The sequence below is a fragment of the Danio rerio genome, chromosome 8 (genome assembly GCF_049306965.1).
Source record: "Danio rerio strain Tuebingen ecotype United States chromosome 8, GRCz12tu, whole genome shotgun sequence".
NCBI lineage: Eukaryota > Metazoa > Chordata > Actinopteri > Cypriniformes > Danionidae > Danio > Danio rerio.
Genome location: NC_133183.1, coordinates 42,555,840 through 42,576,986, shown reverse-complemented (window position 1 = coordinate 42,576,986; position 21,147 = coordinate 42,555,840). Strand labels below are relative to the sequence as shown.

The following is a 21,147-nucleotide window of genomic DNA, read 5'->3' as shown; positions in this document are numbered from 1 at the left end:
AAATAATCACAAGGACTGGAAAATAAAATAAATAAAAGAAAGTTACAAGATAGGATTGATTGGAGCGCTAAAGAAAGGGAAGACAAAGTGGAATAGATAAAAATGAAATGTATCAAAATGTTGTAATAAAATGAAAAGTAAAGTATGGAAAGGAAACAAGGAAAGGTCAAGACATGGTAACTAAGAAAAGGTACACAAATTAAAGATAAAGGAAATAATCTTAACCCTCTACATACATATACAGTATTATACTATATACGTTACTACGCCGGTCTTATCTGCCTCTGTGCTAACTTACCTAAACTGTCTTTATGAAGTGTCCAGTCTGCATCAATTTCATGGTCACTAAAACCCATCTCACCCTCACTTTCATCTGCAGGAAAAGCCAGTTATGTCCTTTTCTTCTTTCACATGCCATAGAACATGGTGGTGCTCACTAATACACTGTTCCCTGTACTCATATCAAATCAAAAGTAGTATTGCCATTAAAACTAGATTTTATCCATAATGCGAATGCCATTAACACATGGCTAATCGACATTATATTACTAGCATTCATGTTGTTATTGTTACAACTTAAAAGTTCACACCTGACCTTGCTAGCTAGCTAACCCATTGCAATATTGCATGTTCCACTATTGCACAGTGTTGCAATTTGGGAAAACATACATTTGATCCATTTACAAAAAATAATTTGATAAAAAAAAAAAATAAAAAAAAAGAGTTCTGAATATGCTATCATAACTTACTGGAGGTGATGTTTCACTTTTTTTTGTGGATCTGACATAATTTGATCCATTGTTTTTATTGATGTTTACGTTTGCATTCAGCAACTACTCACAATAAACATCAGTCTGTCAAAAACCGCGCTACAAAAAAGGACTGTATGTTATCTGAGCACATCATTGGCTAAACTGAGGTTTTCTTTTTCAAACAAACAAAAAATAAAAATAAAAATAAATAAATAAATACATAAATAATGTTGGTCTTAAAGAAACAGTGTCAGGTAAATGAACATAAGTATTGTGTTGCCATATGGTTACACCGTGCAGTGAAGGGTTAAGAAAAGGACAAGAAGACAAAGCACAGAAAAAAAAAATTTTAATAAAGGAGCAAGGTGGGATTGATTGGAAGGCTAAAGAAAGGGAAAGCAAAGTGGAATAAGTGAAAATTAAAAGTATCAAAAGACATCAAAAAGAAATGTAAGGTACAGAAGGAAAGGGAAACAAGGAAAGGTCAGGACATAGTAATAAAAGAAAAGTACACAAATTATAAGCGAAAGGAAAATAATCATAAGAAAAGGACAGGAAGACAAAGCAAGGAACAAGGAAATATAAAAAAGGGCGAGGAGGGATTGAATGGAAGACTAAAGAAAGGGAAGACAAAGTGGAATAAGTGAAAATGAAAAGTATCAAAGGAAAGGTCAAGACATGGCAATTAAGGAAAAGTGCACAAATTAAAAATGAAAATGTGAAAATAACAAGGAGGTAAGAAAAATAAGCAATGCAAAAACAAAAAAATGAAAATAGTGAGGACTTAAAAGGAAAAGTAACGGGAAAATAAACACAAGGTAAGGAAGCGAGGGAGAAATGCAACTAAAAGTAAGTGAATTGTAAAGGCAGTGGACTGGAAAAGAGGAATAATGAAGTGGAAAGGGAAATGAAGAAGAAGTGAAAAATGATTGGAAAGAAATGAAACTTACAAATGAAAAGGAAAATGAAGGAAAGAAAAGAGCCTATGGATATAGATTTTCGTCACTTCTAAATTACTTTGTGAATGCAAAGTTTCCAAGTTGTACTTTATTTACACTTTCACCTTTCAAATATATATGGAAATAAAAAGGTTTCTTACAGGGTTTTGCATTTTATTTCAGTGCTTCAAAGTTTCAATATTACATCTTTGTGCCACAATATTAAAGCCAAAATCATATATACCTCTACTAAACCAATACCACACCACAAAACATAAATTGCTCAAACAACTTGCATAGCTTTCCAGAAAACATGCACTGCCAGCACTGCATTCATAAGCTTCCTAGCACAGCTGTTCTAAAAAAGCAACAAACACATTCTATTTTTTGTGTACTAGTGAATATTCAGCAGGGGTGGAAGGTGGCGTTTGTATGATTGCACTAAGCTGCAAACACGTGTTATCTTTACCGGTTATTAATGCGCAGCTGGCAGAACTGGACGTTGAGCCAAGAGCAAAATGACTTTCGTGAGAGTGGACCATCAAATCCAGGGCAGGAACTTGCTGCTCTGTGACAGACCATTTAAACACAGAGAAAGTGATGAACAGTCACAGCTTTACAGTTGACTTACTAGTGGGCTTTTGTGAGTTCAACTTCATTCCCATAGCTCAACATTTGCCAACTGCGTACAATAGCAGTTACTGCTGTCAGTGGTGTAATCGTCCATGTTTGATGTCTGTAGTCTACTGTCCAGCAAAACAGTACAACTACCAACAAAAATCAAACCTTCAGACAGGAAAGAAATTGGAAATCTATGTGACCAATATACATTTCACCCATGATACTCACATATATTGAAATAAGAACTGGATCTGCACTTTCTAAATCCACTACCTATTAAAATCTAAACTTTTTATTAGCATATGAAGCTTTCATTCAGATAATGTGAGGCAAAGTTTGCATCATGAAGCCCAGTAATAGTAATTAGTAGTAAATTAAAATAGTAAATAGTAAGAGTAATAGTTACACATGCAAGCACACACACACATACACATTCATAAGTACAGCTATCTTATGGCTCGTTTCCACTGACTGGTACAGTACTGTACGGTACGGTTCGGGTCGGTACGGGTCACCTTTATCAGGCTTGCGTTTTCACCACAAAGGGTACCCCTGTTTAGTGGGCGTGATGTATGACAAAGTTTAAGTCGACCTCATGCTCGCTCGAATAAATGTCTACAGTAAGGCTGTACGGGTCGTTCACATATCATAATGAGCAGCACTTCTCACAAAACAGATGCTTTATACACATAATTACTTGTTTATTAATGTTTATTACTAACTTTTTTATGAACATGATTTGATTGTAACTGCAGATCAATGACAGTGCAAAATAGGCTACTAACATCTGTAATTATATAAAATAAATACATAAATGCAACATATATTAACACATACAGCTCCTTATGGCCTCCGATATATTATTAATTACATTAAAACTACACGCATCATACATTTAATACTTATTCGAGTTCAAAAACACACACAATATAGCCCACAGTCAGCACAAACCTCTCATCTGTGTCTGTAATCTTCACCAGCACATGCAAACTCTGTTAGAGAGTCTGTCATTCCCAGTTCATAATAGTGAAAAGATAACACAGGAAAAGATAAACATGGCAGTTTATTCATGATTCAGGTTGTTAAACACTTTTGCTCCGCACTTGTCCTTTTCTTTCTGAATGGATCAGATGACGGAAACACTTCAACAATCACGTAACGTTACACTTTATTATCATCAGCTCAAGAAGTTTGTTATATCAAATATAGACATGATCGCTCGCTCCCGGAAGAAAGCGAATACCGCTCGCACTTTTAGTCGGGCTCGTAAAGCAACAACAGGACACGGCAGATTTTGTTCTTCTTTGCATTGTGTCTGTTCATCAAGACGACATGGTTTGTTTGAGCCCGGGTCATCCATGTCTGGTTATTTTATGCATGTAGTAACGTTATATCCATGTAATCTCTCGACTGTGTATTAGAACATGGCGTATCCTTCGTTTACATTCTGTCTTGCTCCACGAGCTTGTAACCAATCAGTGTTCGGCTGCGCGTGTAGCTCCACCTTTTGGCACCCTTTCTCGTTTTTGGGACCCTTTCAAAAGGGTGCCGAAAAAGTGGTACGGTACGGTTTGGTTCGGTACACTTATTGACAGTGGAAACGGCCATAAAAGCGTACCAAACCGAACCGTACCGTACCACTCAGTGGAAACGGGCCATTATGGGGCTTCAAATAGACGTAATTCTGTTTCTAATGCAATTATATCCACCTACCTGTAATCTCAACCCTTAGAGAAAACAATCTGCATTTGATTTACATTTTATTATAGTGTAAATTGTTAATTTATCAGTCGTTTTCCTCATGGGAACTAAGAAAATGTCCTTACAATGTCAAACCTAACTAATCCCTTCTATTTATATAGCGTTTTTTGGACATTCAAATCACTTTACACGTTGAGGGGAATCTCTTCATCCACCATCAGTGTGCAGCATCCACCTGGATGACGCGACGGCAGATATATTGCGTCAGACTGCACACTACGCACCAACTGATTGGTGGAGAGGAGACAGAGTGATGAAGCCAATTAAGATATAGGGATGGTTAGGAGGAGATGATGGACAGAAGCCAATGGATAAATTTGGCCGGGATTAAACCCCTACTCTTTTTCGAAAGACATCCTGGGATTTTCAATGGCTACAGAGAGTCAGGACCTTGGTTTAACATCGCTCACTGAGCAGTATAGAGTCCCCATCAATATACCAGGGCGTTAGGAGCCACACAGAACGCAGGTTGAGTGCCCCCTGCTGGCCTTACTAACACCACTTACGGCAGCAATCCAGCTTTCCCATGTGGTCTCCCATCTAGGTACTGACTGGGTGTAGCCCTGCTTCGCTTTAGTGTGTGACTATGTGAGAGTTAACTTGTATTACATTTAGCCTTTACAATGTAAGGAACACAAGGCACACACACACACACACACACACACACACACACACACACACACACACACACACACACACACACACACACACACACACACACACACACACTCATACTCACTCATTAAAAAATAATATTGACAAGACAAGCATACTTGCTTTTAACAAATGGTTATTTAAAATGATCTGTGGAGGATTGTGTGATAGTGAAGGCTGTAGTAATAAGTGCTGAACGAGCTGCCATTAAAGCACTCACTCCCTCAATTACCTTAGGCGTATTTCCTTCTTATATCATGGGTGGGCGCAGTGGAATGACTTTAGAATACTTCCATTAAATAAATGTCTTGAGGTTAAATAAATCAATAAATTAACCCTTTCATGTGTGTTTTAAATACTCCAGCTGACCTTCCTGTGTGAGAAGGGAGTTTTTTTTTTTTTTTTTTTTTTTGTCCGTTATTAAGAATACACTGCATTCTCGTCCATCTTGTATCCTCAGCTGTATCCCATTTAGACTTTACCCTCTTCAGCAGCGTGGTGAGATCTAGATGGGATACAGCTGAGGATACTCCGATCAAAATTGCACAATTTTTTTGACATTGTACAAGAAACAATATTTTTATATTACCGTGAGGGATGGGTTTAAAGTTCAGGTAGGGGTAGACGCTGATAAAATACCATTAATGCGTAACTTAATAAATAATACATTTATATAAATACTTCTTGTTAAATTACGATTTTAGCAACCCTTCTAGCAATTAAAAAAATTCTAGTAACATAAACAGTGTGTCTTACATAAACAAAGCACATCGTCCAGTTATATTGAAAAACAAGTATTATTGGCATCTCATATAAATGCACGTGTATTTTACAAAATGTTTTGCTTGTAATTATGTGTATTTAAATGTCTAAAACCTAAAATCAATGTCTTTTGTTTGAAAGCATGGATAAATGTGATTTGAGTTTAGGTTTGAATTTTGGTTGAATTTTAGGTTTTGAAAGGGATAAATGAAAAAAAAAAAGTTTTAAAAGCATTTCATGCTGGTTCCTCTTGGACACACTGTAGAGCGTAACTGTACTGCAGGGGTCCCAATTTTGTGTCCTGATTCTCATGGGTCTTTCCTGATGTCAGCCTCCTCTCTTCAACTCCACTTCCGGTCAATATACACTGTCTTATCAAAATAAAGGCAAAGTACCTATAATAAATCTTTAAAAAAGCAATAATAATAATAATAATAATACATATGCTGATTTAATGTGATTTAATGGAAAATTATTTGTGTGGTTCTTTGTGGGACATAATTTCTATCACCACCCTGATCTTCACACAGCAATGGTTTTTGGTCAATCCACACGTTTATTATAATTTCTGCCTTTTCTCTACATGACACTGGTACTGTCAATACTTTGAAACAAACCTTTTTAATAATGTGTAACAGAGTTAAAAATAAACATTAAAACATGACCTGACGCATAGCGGAGTTAATAGGCAAAGCCCTTCAATGATGGCATCACTGGGTGGCATGGTGGCTTAGTGTTTAGAATTGTCACCTTACAGCAAGAAAGTCGCTGGTTCTAGTTTCCCCCACAGTTTAAACATATGCTATAGGTGAATTGAATATGCTAGATTGGCTGTAGTGTATGTGTGTGAATGAGTGTGTATGAGTGTTTCCCAGTGCTGGATTGCAGCTGGAAGGGTATCCACTGCATAAAACATATGCTGGATAAGTTGGCGTTTGATTCCACTGTGGTGACCCCTGATAAAATAAAAAGACTTAGCCGAAGGAAAATGAAGAAAATGAATGATGACATCACAGTACCGCATAACCAGAAGAAGGATGAATAACCCTGCACATAACAACCAGTATCAACAACAATTATGGATTACAGAGATGTGTTCGAGCTGCAGTTGCTGCTAAGTTTTTTGAACGGAAGTTTATCAGCAATATTACAACAAAACCTGGTATATGCATATTTCTTAAATGGTGTGTGTATGAAAGCAACCTTTTTAGAATCTGCAAAACTTCCATGTGGATGTAATCTAAATCATAGCTGGGCTCTGTGCCAATTGGCCATATGTTTGTGTACACTATAAAACAATGTGTTACTGTACATACAAACATCGCTCTTGCCCGATGTGAAACCCCCATTAGATCAGTTACAAGTGTCTGTGGGTCATTAGAAAGACAGATCATATTTGATAAATCTCCATGTCATGTTTGCTCTGAAGTGTGTAATATTGTCATCGTCCCCTTTATTTTTTCTCTAATGCAGTTGTAATGATGAAGGCACTAGTCTAATCAATGCCAAAATCACTGCAGCAATGTGTGTGTATGTGTGTGCACGAACCAGCTCAAAGAACAGACTCCTGCTGTGCTGACAAATCTGATCTGCCTCAATTATGGAGCGGCAGATCTATCTTCACATGACCCATATAACGCATCATTTTACACACACACACACACACACACACACACACACACACACACACAAACACACACACACACACACAATGGACTGGAGACACACAAATGGGGGAAATATCTTTCATCTTCACCTTCCTTCACTCATACGGCTCGGCTGATTTTTCTCCTTTTTTCATCCCTCGTTCCATCCCTCTCCTCAGAGTCATTTCTGCCACGCGGTATTGAAATAGATGACAAATTCAGTCTCTGTCAGGCAGCCGATGTACACCTGAGAGCCTTTCCAGCGCTCTCGCAGTATGTTTTTCAAAGTGGAAAATTTTCTCATAAAACTTCAACTCTCTTCATCTGTCCCCTGATGCGTTCTCTCTCTCTCTCTCTCTCTCTCCTTCTTTCGGTCCCAGAGGTCTGTCGCAGCGCATTTGAGCTACCGAGCTTTAGAGAAGCTATTAAATGTCCTTTTGTTCAAATTGATTAACAGCAAGGACACCATTAATTGAAAAATACGCACCAAATTAAAAGAAAGTGAGCGAGGGAAGACAGATACGGGCCAAGAAAGCTAATAATCCATAAATATGGATGGACGGCACACAAGCTATGAATCATTTCTGACTATTTATGTTCAAAATCCGTGACCTGCACAGAGGTCACTCGTAGATTACTCTGTTTAAAAGGATTATTTCTACCCCTCATAACCCTATTAGCTCTGTATCGCAGCTCAAAGACACTGTGGCCTGTTAGCCTAATTAAAACTAATTACTGATGAAAGCTTGATGTAAAGCAAAGCTGGGGCGACACTCTTGTCAACACAGCTATGAGCTGTCTCTCTCTCTTTCTCTCAGTGGAGGCCATCTGTTGGAGGTGATTAATCGAGATTACAGTGACCCTCGGTGTGGGACTCACTCGGGCCGTGGCGGTATTGCGTTGCCTCACTGCGCCGGCTCTTCACGCTCCGCTTAATTCATGTCATCGGGCTCCAAAGATCAGGTCCTACAGGGGGGCTCGTAACCTCCTCCAGGAAACGCATCTGTGGAAAGGTCGGTTGCAGTACATCACCGAGCCTCATCTGACATCCGACCGCCGTAGCGCTTGGCTCAGGGGAGACTCCCACACTGGCCCGTGAGTGGATTAGCATTTTAACTGAGGTGACTCTGTCTGTACAATGGCTTTTGGTTCTTATGTTCACCTCACTTCTTTTTTTTTTTTTCTTTTTTTGCCTGGAGCTGTTGGAAGTGAATTACTTCCAGGGGCCAGATTTCTTATGATGAGAATCCAAGAGCTTAATGATTAAATGATTCAGTGAAGTGAAGAAAAGGTTTATTCTCATTACACAATCACCAAGACAGTAAAGGTCCTTCAACGTCAAGATACTGGCCTCGGGATGCCTGTGCCAGATAGAGGCTGAACAGTGGAAGTGATTTTACTAGAGGAATTTGTTACTGGATCTAACGCAAAGATGAAAGAATTATGTTAGAGGTAACATTGGATGTCCATTTCACACAATTTGATATGATACTTTAGGGTCTTCATGAAAAGACTATGGGCTCTATTTTAACAATCTAGGCGCAAAGTCTTAAGCGCATAGCACAAAAGCATTAAGGCAGTGTCTGAATCCACTTTTGATATTTTAAGGACAGAATAAATAAAATCATCACTTCCTGATTATCTGGCGCCAAATATTAATAGTAAAAACTGAATTTCCTGCGGTAGGAGATGCTGCATCAATTATTTCTTTATCTAATGAATGACTTGCGCCTCAGAAGCATTTGAAGGTGTCAGAGGCGGAGCATAGACGCTCTTGATTCTGGAGGTCATTAATAATAAAATAACGCTAATACTTAAATAGTAAGGTGTTTTAGATGACCAAAAAAACATTTCAGATGTTTTACTGTGTGCTCAGCCTGCTGGTCTGTCCATTAATACACATTTTTATCATCACATGATCTCTTATAACAAAATCACATGATTTTTTTTAATGAGCATACTGAAATTTGTGCAGTAAAAGTGTTTCCATCGCAGTTTATGTGCATCTAATCAAATAAAAAGTTTAATCTACTCAGTTATGTGCATAAGTTTTAAATGCGCATTTTCAAAATATATGCGCATCATGGCGTTTCCATCAACCGTTTTTTTATGTGAATGTGCAAAATGCGCATAAAAATAGGTGGATGGAAACATAGCTAAAGTCTCATCTCCCATTCCCTTTAAGAGTCAGTTGCGTCACGTCATGGTGCATTTGCTATTAACATGGCGGAATCTGTATAAGTGGAAAAACTGAATGATTCACTGGTGAGTTAAACAAACCATCTGCAGAGAGGATAAAGATCAAGCTTCCTCCATTCAGCCTTTTTACTTTCTCTTTATTTTTACTCTTTACTCTACTTTGGAAACGGTGTCATACACACTTCACTGAAGACATCCATCAGCTTATATATTTGAATTTGTATGTTAAGCACAAAGATTTGTTTCAAACTATTTCTTAATTCAGTTCTAATTCCCAGCAAACCAGTAAATGAACAATAACAATGAAATGTGTTCAAAATGTATGTCTGTATTGTACTTTATTAAAGTTTTTATTAATGGTGTTCAGTGTTCCAGGACTAGGGTATCAGCGGAACTAATGTTTTCAACTACAGGAGACATCTTAAATGCTGGTCATAAGAACTCTACTTACACCTCTGAACATGTTGATCAGTTACTTTTCTTGAAGAAAAATATGACTTGTGGGATGCATGATTTTGCATTGAAAATCAACCAGGGCTATGTGTAGAATGTTTCTAGGTTTAAATAAAATATGTTGGCCAGGCTGCAGTAAGTGTCTCAAGTTTACAGAAAACTAGAAAACAATAAAATGGTAATTTGACTTTTTTTTTCTTTTTTGCACAACACTGAGATGTTTTTGCTATGGCTAGAGATGTGACCTTTTTCGTCACAAACTACTGTCTGCACATTCACATTTTTAAGCTTGTTTGACAGCTGTGCACTTGCTAATTCTATAAAACATGTAAAGATATACATTCATTCATTAATTTGTTCATTCATTTGTCCATTCATTTGTTCATTCATTCGTTCATTCATTCATTCATTTTTTTTAGTCCATTTATTAATCTGGGGTTGCTAAAGTGGAATGAACCTCCAACTTATCCAGCTTATGTTTTACACAGCGGATGCCTCTTTCATTTACAAATATTATGATATATCATGGATGATTTTATTGTGAAAAATTATCATTATCAGGGGCAAAATATATTGATAACATCAGATCATGAGTTAACATGTGATTCCGCCTCCTTCCTACACTCGAGAAAATAGTACAATAGAAAGAGTATGGTAGATTGTATGGTAGATAGATAGTACGAAAGATAGTGTTGATAGATAGTATGACAGTACAATAGTATGACAGACAGACAGAGACAGACAAACAGACAGACAGACAGACAGACAGACAGACATATAGACAGATATACAGACGATAGATAGATAGATAGATAGATAGATAGATAGATAGATAGATAGATAGATGATAGATAGATAGATAGATAGATAGATAGATAGATAGATAGATAGATAGATAGATAGATAGATATTATATCATTCAGTAAAACAATGAATAAATACATTTTAAAACATTTCCAGAATAAATAATATGATATGTACCATTCGAGTGAACTAAAATAACTCTTTAGTCTTACCACCCATCAACCTCACCAAGCCCACTCACAGAGTCGCACAGCTTCTCCTGCTTCTTTTCCATCTCTGCAGAAACTTTTTTTTTTTCCCAGAGAACGCAATCTCCAGGTCATCTTGCAAAGACCGAACTCTTCATTATCAGCCAGACTAACCACTGACCTCAGCATCAGCACACAGCAGGATTTGACAACACTAATGTCAGCTAGATCAGCCAGGAAACTGGGAGAAGTGTTTGAACAGCAGCTAAACTCATTGCCTTAAAGGAATAGGTCATGTATGATGAAATTTCCCTTTTTGGAATAACTTTTAAAAAAAAGATAACAACAAGCTGTTAGTTTACTCATCCAAGAGGTAGTTTTTCTTCAGTGGAATACAATTTTTTATTTTTATTCTTTTTTTTTAGCTGAAATTGTGGCTTTTGTTTATTCATACAATTTCAATTGCTACTTTAATACTTACTATAGAATTAAATTCAGGCAAAACAAATTGATCTCCTTAGCTTTTTATAGTATCAAGGATGATGTTGCTTGCTGCTATGTTTTACAACTGTATTAACTTTAGTCCACATAAGTGTTATAATCAAAGATTCATGGAAAAAAAAATTGTAAGAAAATAGTTTAGATGTAAGGAAGCAGGTGTTCACCGTAAACAGTTAAAGTAAGAATTATTAGCCCCCATGTTTATTTTTTTCCCAATTTCTGTTTAATGGAGAGAAGATTTTCTCAACACATTTCTAAACATAATAGTTTTAATAACTCATATTAAATAACTGATTTGGATTTATCTTTAATGCCTCCTCCTTCATCTTACCCCAGACATGCTCATTAATGTTCATGCCTGGTGACTAGGCTGACCAAACTTTGTACACCTTGCCCTTCTTTGCTTTCAGGATCTTTGATGTGGAGGTATAAGAATCCTATCCTGCTGAAGATTTTGCCCTTTCTTGTGGTTTGTAATGTAATGGGCAGCACAAATGTCTTGATGCCTCACGCTTTTGATGTTGCCATCCACTCTGTAGATTTCTCGCACACACCTATACAGAATGTAACCCCAAGCCATGATTTTTTTTTCACCAAACTTGACTGATATCTGTAAGACTCTTGGGTCCACGTGGGTTCCAATAGGTCTTCTGCAGTATTTGTGATGATTGGGATGCAGTTCAACAGATGAACTCTGTTCTACTGATTAAATCTACCTTCTGCCACTTTTTCCAAATGACCAACTTGTCAAGTTAGTCAACAAGTCATTATTTGTTGCTCTTACAACTGGGATTGACAACAACTTTTGTAAGGTACCCAGCAGTCACACATCATAAGACGTTAATATAATGTTAGATTTTTGGTCATGACGTCAGGTGACCAAACGTCAATGTCTAGCCAGCATCTAGGACATTTTTTTTTTTTTTTTGACGTTCAATAATGATATTAAATTACGTTGATATTTGGTTGATTTTAGGTTGGATGTTGGACCCCATGACGTTGGAGTATGTTGGGGTACAGTGTCAGTGTGATATCATGTTGACGTCCTGTGCCTGCAGGATAGTGTATTAGAAACATGATTTGTTTAAGCTGTGGCAATAATGTTGTAACTAATACTCTTATTATTTCTCATCTCAATGTATCCTCAGGACCAATAAGTGCACATTTAGTTTTGGTTATATGTATATATTTCTTATTGCTGAATTAATTTAATAATTAATTTGACTTTTAAAGCACAGATTCGGCAAAAAATATTTTAAAATCCTAATGAAGAAATAAGTCACCTCCAGCTTGGATGACATGAGGGAAAGTTAATTAACAGCAAATTATAATCTTGGGGTGAAATCTGTTTATGAAAGTTTGAAGGTATTTAAGAAAAGTTACAAAGACTGGTCTGGATCAAATAATAATAAAACATATATCTATGGGTCTAATGCTCAGAACTATTGACTATTGTTATTTGCAATAGTGTTGAGGTGGCATAGCAGCAGTGTTTGAGCAGTGATGCAGCTGTCTGATTTCCTCTTTAATGTGCTGATTCATGAAATGAGCAGCAATTGAACACCATTTTTCAAAGGATTGAAAACCCATGAAAGGATGTGGAGTGCAATTTAATTAGATGTTTGCCTGGAAGGCAGAGGTAATGGCTGGAAATCATCCAGCTACAACACCTTTTAAACATTAAAGTCAGGTTTATTTTGTATTTAAAACACTAAAATTAGTATAAATTTCAGGTAAACGTACTGCATGTGGCACATATCACAACTACTGTACATACTTAATTGACACCACATAGAAGATGATCAAAACATCATTTATTGCTTTGATCTTTTATTCCGACAGAAAACATCACAGATCGAAAATACTGGCTCGTCAAAATTAAGTTTTATATTGATTCACTGATATCACTGTCAACACATCTCTAATTAGAACTGTTAACTGATTAACTCACTAATTTGCTAAAACGAATTGAAAAGATTGTATTAATTTACACACGATTAAGACAAATTTACCCTTGATGTTATTTTGATCAGATGTAAATTACATATGTCATTTTTCCACCATCAGGATCTGTTTTATCTGCTGTAAATATTAAAATAGTTTAATCAACAGTTTTACTGTCACACTTGCTGGCATACATGCATTTCATTCATTCATTCATTTTCTTTTTGGATTATTCACTTTTTAATCTGAGGTCGTCACAATGGAATGAACCGCCAACTGATCCAGCATATGTTTTACGCAGCGGATGCCCTTCCAGCTGCAACCCATCACTGGTAAAAATCCATACACACTCATTCACTCACATACACTATGAAAAATTTAGCTTACCTAACTCACATATACCACATGTCTTTGGACTGCTGGGGAAACAGGAGCATTCGAAGGAAACCCATGCGAACAAGGTACAGTAAGAACATGCAAACTTCACACAGAAATGCCAACTGACCCAGCTGAGGCTCGAACCAGTGCAGCGACCATCTTGCTGTTCGTGCAATCGTGCTACATACTGTGCCACCGTGACGCCTATTGAATTTATATAAGCAGATAATATTTCTAAATAAAATAGGTTAATTTATCAGCTAATGTCTTAACCTATTAGCCTGAAAAAATAAATAATTTTTTTCCTGCACTTATGTTTTCTTTTTTTTTTTATAAAATCATGATATACACAGGGCAACGCAGTGATGCAGTAGGTAGTGATCAGTTGGTGTTTTTGTATGGAGTTTGCATGTTCTCCTTGCGTTCGCATACAGTAGGTTTCCTCCGGGTGCTCCGGTTTCCCCCACAGTCCAAAGACATGCAGTACAGGTGAATTGGGTAGGCTAAATTGTCCGTAGTGTATGAGTGTGTGTTTGTGAATGAGTGTGTGTGGATGATTCCCAGAGATGGGTTGCGGCTGGAAGGGCATCCGTGTAAAAATGTGCTGGATAAGTTGGCGGTTAATTACGCTGTGGCGACCCCAGATTGATAAAGAGACTAAGCCAAAAAGAGAATGAATGAATGAATGATTTACACAGCATTTAAAATGGCAAGTATCCCATGTAGTACCACATTAATGTATTACTGTTTAATATCTACAGAAAAACTATTCTGACACTTTCCTAGTACACAAAATTATATAATGCAAAATTGTAAAGCGATCTTGTTTGCAATAATAACAAGGAGGCTTTTATCAGCAATTACTGACGTACACAAATACGGTTATTAAGAATTGTATTTTAAGTTATTATATCAATTCAAAAACGATAACACATTTAATCTAATAACAGACAAAGCTGCAATTATTGAGCACATGAAAAAATGCAGCCGTTTTCCTCTTCCAAGTGCAAAAAAATGAGTGAAATCTGTCTGGCCGGTCACGCATGACTCCCTGCGCTCCTCCACTTGAGACCTCGTCTGGAGTGAAGCGATAGCCAAATCGCTCACTCTCCCCGAAAGAGTCTGGAGCAAGAGCCCTGTCCTCATCCAAAACTCTCCCGTTAGACCACAAACACCACAGCCACGCGCCAGACAATTACGAGGTGAACCAACAAGCAGCAAGCGGCACAGGAACATTGTCTAGCAGAGCCAAAACCCTTTGCCAAATGATTAGCGATGGGACGGTGAAGTGTGACAGCAAGCACTGCAGCATCGAGTCCCAGCTGCTGAAGACTTTCAAAGTCTCTTAAACGGCCAAACGGGGTCTCAGATGAGGGGGCAGAGGAGGGTGATTAATTACCACACCGTCACAGGGTTTGTGTTTTACTAATAACTCACACAAATGCAAATGTGATGAGGCTTCTTGTGTTGAATCAACCATTAATGAAACACATTTTGTTTATTAAATTTCATACAGTATATTCTCAGGCAACCTCATAGAATATTGATATCTATAGGCCTCTTTTGTAATACTTTATTTAGAGTGAGATTTAGAGTTTATTTAGATTTTATTAAGGGTCCCCATCCTATTAAAGCTTTGTCCTAAGTCCTGCAAGCAGTGTCTCGCATTTAATTTAATGAAAATATAAACTCACGCGCCACTTTATTAGATACGCCTTACTAGTACTGGGACTCCCTTTTTGTTTCCCAAACTGCTTTAATCCTTCGTAGCATAGATTCAACAAGGCACTGGGAATATTGCTCTGAGATTTTAGTCCATTGACATGATAGCACCATGCAGTTGCTGCAGATTTGTTGGCTGCACATTCATGATGAATCTCCCGTTTCACCAGATTTTTACTCTATTTGTATAACTTTAAAAGCGTGTATGCAGTTGAAGTCCGAATTATTAGCCCCCTTTGAATTTTTTTGTCATTTTTAAACATTTCCCAAAAATGTTTAACAGAGCAGGGACATTTTCACAGTATGTCAAAAAAATTCTAATGAAGAAAGATTTATTTGTTTTATTTTGGCTAGAATATATAAAAAAAAAAAAACATTTTAAGGTCAAAATAATTTTGCCCCTTTAAGATATTTTTTGATAGTCTACAGAACAAGTCATTGTTACACAATAACTTGCCTAATTACTCTAACCTGCCTAGTTAACCTAATTAACCTAGTTAAGCCTTTAAATGTCACTTTAAGCTGTATAGAAGTGTCGTGAAAAATATCTTGTAAAATATTATTTACTGTCATCATGGCAAACATAAAATAAATCAGTTTTTAGAAATGAGTTATTAAAACTATTATGTTTAGAAATGAGTTAAACAAATTCTCTCTGTTAAACAGAAATTGGGGAAAAAAACTAAACAGGGGCTAATAATTCAGTAGGGGCTAATAATTCTGACTTCAACTGTAGTTTGCTAAAGGTTTTTTGATAAATTAAAATGATCTATAGGTTTATCTCCACATTATTGTTTATCTCCACGTTATTGTAAGTTTTGTGAACCACAGAGTTCAGATACCTTTTATGATGTGGGAATATTTGGAGGTGCAAAAACTTTGAGGTTCTGTGCTGGACATTTTATTTAAAGTTACAAAAATGTGTTTATGCAAAGATCCAGCATTATTATTATTGAATGATATTGCCCAATTTCCCTTAAATGCAAAGGTCAAGTACATTTTGGTTGGCTGCCTTCACTGCTAAAAAGAAAATGATGGTACAGAGGTAGAAACCCCCTCATGATTTCTCTGTTAAACACTGGTTGCATTTACTATTGGAAATATTGTATCTATCATCAGCATGGATCAACCAGGTGTGGAACATCTATATAGGCGATGTCAAAGAAACTTTGGACACTTAACCCTCAACTGATACAACAAATGTAAATTTTAATGTAATGTATCTAATAGCTTGGTCTAAACTACAGTTATTCTTTGTTTCCTGTTGTGCATACAGTATAATGGGGTGTGAGGATGAGGCATATGGGGTAATAGCTGTTAAAAGTATTTTTTAATCTGATTGTAAAAATTGTATATTTTCATTTTTGGAAGTAAAAACTGAAAAAAAAAAATAGATATATAAAAATATATATATAATAAAATAAAAAAATAAAAAATCTTATAAACACAATATATTAAAATACTGATCTGATTAATTAAACCAATGAAGCCTCAACATAGCTGCATACTGTATGTGGCACAGAAGAGTTGACAAAATTCAAAAAGAAACAAGTGACTGAAAGATTATCCATTGTATACACAAAAACATCAAATATTTCAGAAATATAAGAAGTGTAAAGGTAGATGGATCTGATCTGTTGAATTTAGACTATAAACACTTTTTAATAAAGCAATCTAAACCTTTGGGCGAGTCTGAGAGTGTAAGTGACATATCTAATATTGCAATATAATTGGTGTATTGTCATTCTCATTAATGGAGCAGTTGATGTTTGTTTAAATCACAGCTGGAGCCTGCACTTTCACATTGATTTTTCCTTACGATGGATAATTACTATGCATGAATTAACAAGAAGGAGGGAATGATTGATAACGTATGCACATGCACACAAGTAACTGTGATTACTACAATGACTACCAAATGACTTAGTAAAAACAGACTGTTTAAGACAAATCGATTTCAGCACAAAGACAACATTACAAAAAAATACTAAAACACAGTAATTCTGTAACTGTTCAGTAACGTATAACTGAAGCGACATCAGAACAATTGCTGAGCTCAGATATTTTGCTACATCCAAAGAGAAAATCAGAGAAAAAATAATAAAAGAACACATCAATAAGCACATTTCCTTATTACCCTGGTTAATAATGATTATAAACGATAATTGTAAAAGATGATTGTTACACTTTGTTTTGCTCAGTGGGAAGTGGTGGATATAACTGAAGCTAAACTAAAAAAATATGCTATTTAATATGTGCTTTATATTTAATAATTACACAAAATTAGTTCTTAATAATGGTTCATTTAGATTTAAAACCAAATGTGTAACTTTTAATCAGCCAATATAAATGATTAGACCACCAAACATTTACATGTAATCATTTAGCAGACCCTTTTGTCCGATGTTGGTGACTTACAATTGAGGAGGTATTCAGCAATTCAACAAAACGAGGCAATGTACATAAGAAAGACTGAAAAAAAGTGCTTCAGTAGGTGGTTTAGGTATTTATCGGTGTTCAAGTGTTCTTGAAAGAGATGGGGTTTTTAGTTGTCCTTTGAAGGATACCTGTGTTTCTTCAGTCTGGATGGGAATAGGAACCTAAAACTCAATAGTTTTGGATTTAATTAAACAAGCTTCTTCTTTTTCAATTTGAGCAAACATTTAAAAAAAATAAAGTTTTAATAATGTTACTGTCTTAAAGCAGGGGTGCCCAGACTCTGTCACGGAGGGCTATTGTCCTGTATAGTTTTGCTCCAACCTGTCTGACTGTCTGGACGTTTCTAATATAGCTCGAAAAGTTTTGGCACAGCTTAAAGGAAATTAAACTAATAATTCTAAAGTCATAAATCATTCACCCTACACTCGTCGTAAAACCTGTTGTTGTTTTTTTTCTTCTATTAGTATATTTTGACTACAATAAAAGTCAATGATTACAGTTTCGATTTTTTCTTTTTCTTATTTTGTGTTTAACCCTAACCACTTTTTAAGAAATAAAACGAAACTCAGTTTGGGTGAGAAAATCATTAGTAAATTTTGATTTTTGGATTCACTATCCCATTATATTAAATGCTACAGTACATGACAATTAATACTGTTCAAAATATTTAACATAAAATTATATAAATATAATGAACTAAATATATTATTCTATTATTAAAATATTATAATATAAATCTAGTTCAACTTAGAAAATAATTGCATTTTACCATGTTTGATTCTGGTAACTTGGGTCTTAAATATTTTTTTATTGAACCATTACTTTTTAAAACATGAAATTATGCTAAACTGACAACCAGGATGGTTTATTTTACATGATATCAAAGTGGTCTAAAATGCATGACCGCCTGCCTCTTTTTATCTTTCCGTCCCAGCAATTCCGGCAGAGACCCATTGCCTTTCTGGGAGACCACTGAAATGACGTTGTTCTTACCATAGCCAATGGCACGATGCCCACAAGGTCCTTCTGTGCCAGGTGGATGTGCGTCTCTGTTTCCTCCGTGCCAGGCCTGATGCCTGGGTATTCCACTGCCCAGGAAAACGACCTGCTGCCTACAGCACTTCCACCACCATCCACCTCCAGATCCACCTGAACAACCTTCTGCCAGCCCGGCTCCAAACTGAATTAAAAAAGAAAAGAAAAAAAGAGAGAGATCAATATCGTCACTGAAACACTTTTTTAAATAATGCATGTTGTGATGTTGAGAGTGGTTGAGAACCATCAACTTTCTATGTAATTAGAATGTAATTAGAGTTATATTTATGTATAAAATGTAAATTAATGATTTATTTTTTATTTTTTATGAAACACTCAAATGTATGTAGTGTTTAAGCATTTATGTGTGGTCACAGAGGTTAAACCACCAGTTTGTAATGGCAAAACATCTTTTTTAATAATTTCTAGAAGCAGTGTCTCAAAACACATTGTTTCAGATTTCCCTCTGTTGTGACATTACAAGCCCTGCTTTTGATTGTGAATGATCTAACAATTGATCATACACTGTAAACCCTAATGTTGTCTTTACTTAAACAACTGAGTAAAGTTGACTTAATATTACTTAAAATTTAGCATTTTGGTCCTGTCACCCAAAAAAATTAGTTAATTTATCTTATATACAATGAAAATGCATAAACTTAAGATTTTGTAAGATTTAGTGAGCACAAAATCACAATTAATCCTTTGAAAAAAATAGGTCGTTTTTAATGTAGTCTTGATCGTAAAATTCTAATATGTGCAACATTAAGGTCTTTTTTTTAATTAGAAAACAAGGCTTCATGTATAATTATTCACCATGATGGGATAAATTGCTACTCATTTTTCTTTTAAACATTTCTTTCTTAGTATATAATTACACATACAGACACACACACTGAACTGGACAATTTAAGTATAATCTACCAAACCAGCAAGTTAAATAAACTTAAATATGCACCTTTGGGAGATTCCGTTACTCAATTAAATTGAGTCAACGAGTTTACTCAATTAATTTTGATCATTCATATTGGGTGTACCTAATATTTTCAGTGTACCCTCACTGCATTCAAATGTATTTTTATAAATATTATGAATTCTATTTTGTCTAGAGCAGTTTCTCACTCTCGCTAGATACAGTTGCCTTGAACAGTGCCGAATCACGATTGTTCCTCCTCCTCTTTCCCAAGAAGGCTTGCACACACACTGCATTTGGCCTTGAATCTGAGCACCCTTACGTCATTGATGACGTGACTGTTCAGTTTAACAGAAAGTGAAGTGCTCTTGCTCAGCGCAGCAGAGATTGCTTTAGTTATATCGTCTCAGTCGTTTGTGATGCTGTGACACGCAGTCAAATATTTAGTTAAACAGATCCACAAATTTTGGTGCTATTAAATAATCATTAAAAAGTCATTGTGCTACATGTACTAGGAGGTTTGCTGAAGTTGTGGCTGACATGTAGCGAGGTGTTATTGTTTTTAATAAACTGCGACAGTTTGCATTGAAAAGTAAAAATGATTAATAAATCTATATGAAACAGTTCCTTAAAAGTGACGTCACGTCTTTATTTTTGGACTCAAGTGCGTTTTGCACTCACACTACTGTACAAGCATACCGTGCCAAAGCCCAACCAAACCGCACTCTGGCACACATCTTCCAACCGGGCCAGTGTCGGGAAACTGAACAATGCCTGGGTCCGATTTGAAGCATTCACACTTGTCAAACGCTTCTTTGACACTCCTGTCAGCTGAGAACAGAAAACTGAGGCTACAATTCACACAGGCTTACCAAAATTGGACAATAGAAGATTGGAAAACGTTGCCTGGTCTGATGAGTCTTGATTATTGTTGCGACATTTTGATGATAGGGTCAGAATTTGGCGTCAACAACATGAAAGCATGGATCCATCCTGCCTCGTTTCAACGATTCAGGCTACTGGTGGTGGTCTAATGGTGTGGGAGATATTTTCTTGGCACACTTTGGGCTCATTAATACCAATTAAGCAACTCTACAGCCGACATGAGTATTATTGCTGACCATGTCAATCCTTTTATGACCACCCATCTTGTGATGGCTACTTTCAGTAGAATAACACACTATGAGCGAATCATGCCAGACTAGTTTCTTGAACATGACAATGAGTTTACTGTACTCAGTGGCCTCCAGTCACCAGACTCAGTCCAATAGAGTATCTAGAGCAGGGGTGTCAAACTTAATTCCTGGAGGGCCGAAGCCCTGCACAGTTTAGTTCCAACCCTGCTCCAACACACTTACCTGTAGGTTTCAAACAAGCCTGAAGGACTCAATTAGTTTGATCAGGTGTGTTTAATTAGGGTTGGAACTAAACTGTGCA

At 36.2% G+C, this 21,147-nt stretch overlaps 1 protein-coding gene and 1 long non-coding RNA gene across 4 annotated transcripts in view; one reads left to right on the top strand and one right to left on the bottom strand.

Annotated features, from left to right (window-relative positions):
- si:dkeyp-14d3.1 overlaps positions 1–21,147 on the bottom strand; it is a 549,509-nt gene that overhangs the window by 161,079 nt on the left and 367,283 nt on the right. The window contains exon 4 of one of the 2 annotated variants that reach the window (XM_009304131.5): positions 18,756–18,942. In XM_009304131.5, coding sequence (XP_009302406.1) covers positions 18,756–18,942 — 187 coding nt within the window. Of the gene's footprint in view, positions 1–7,244; positions 7,504–18,755; positions 18,943–21,147 lie in introns of those variants that run through there. The other variant, XM_005167245.6, reaches the window with a different exon arrangement.
- On the top strand, positions 7,901–20,344 carry LOC110438828 (uncharacterized). Of its 2 annotated transcripts, none has more exons than XR_011016672.2 (2): positions 7,901–8,229; positions 18,697–20,344. It is a non-coding gene; the product is annotated as an uncharacterized lncRNA (long non-coding RNA). The 2 variants fall into 2 exon arrangements; XR_012384673.1 differs by having other exon boundaries at positions 7,901–8,586.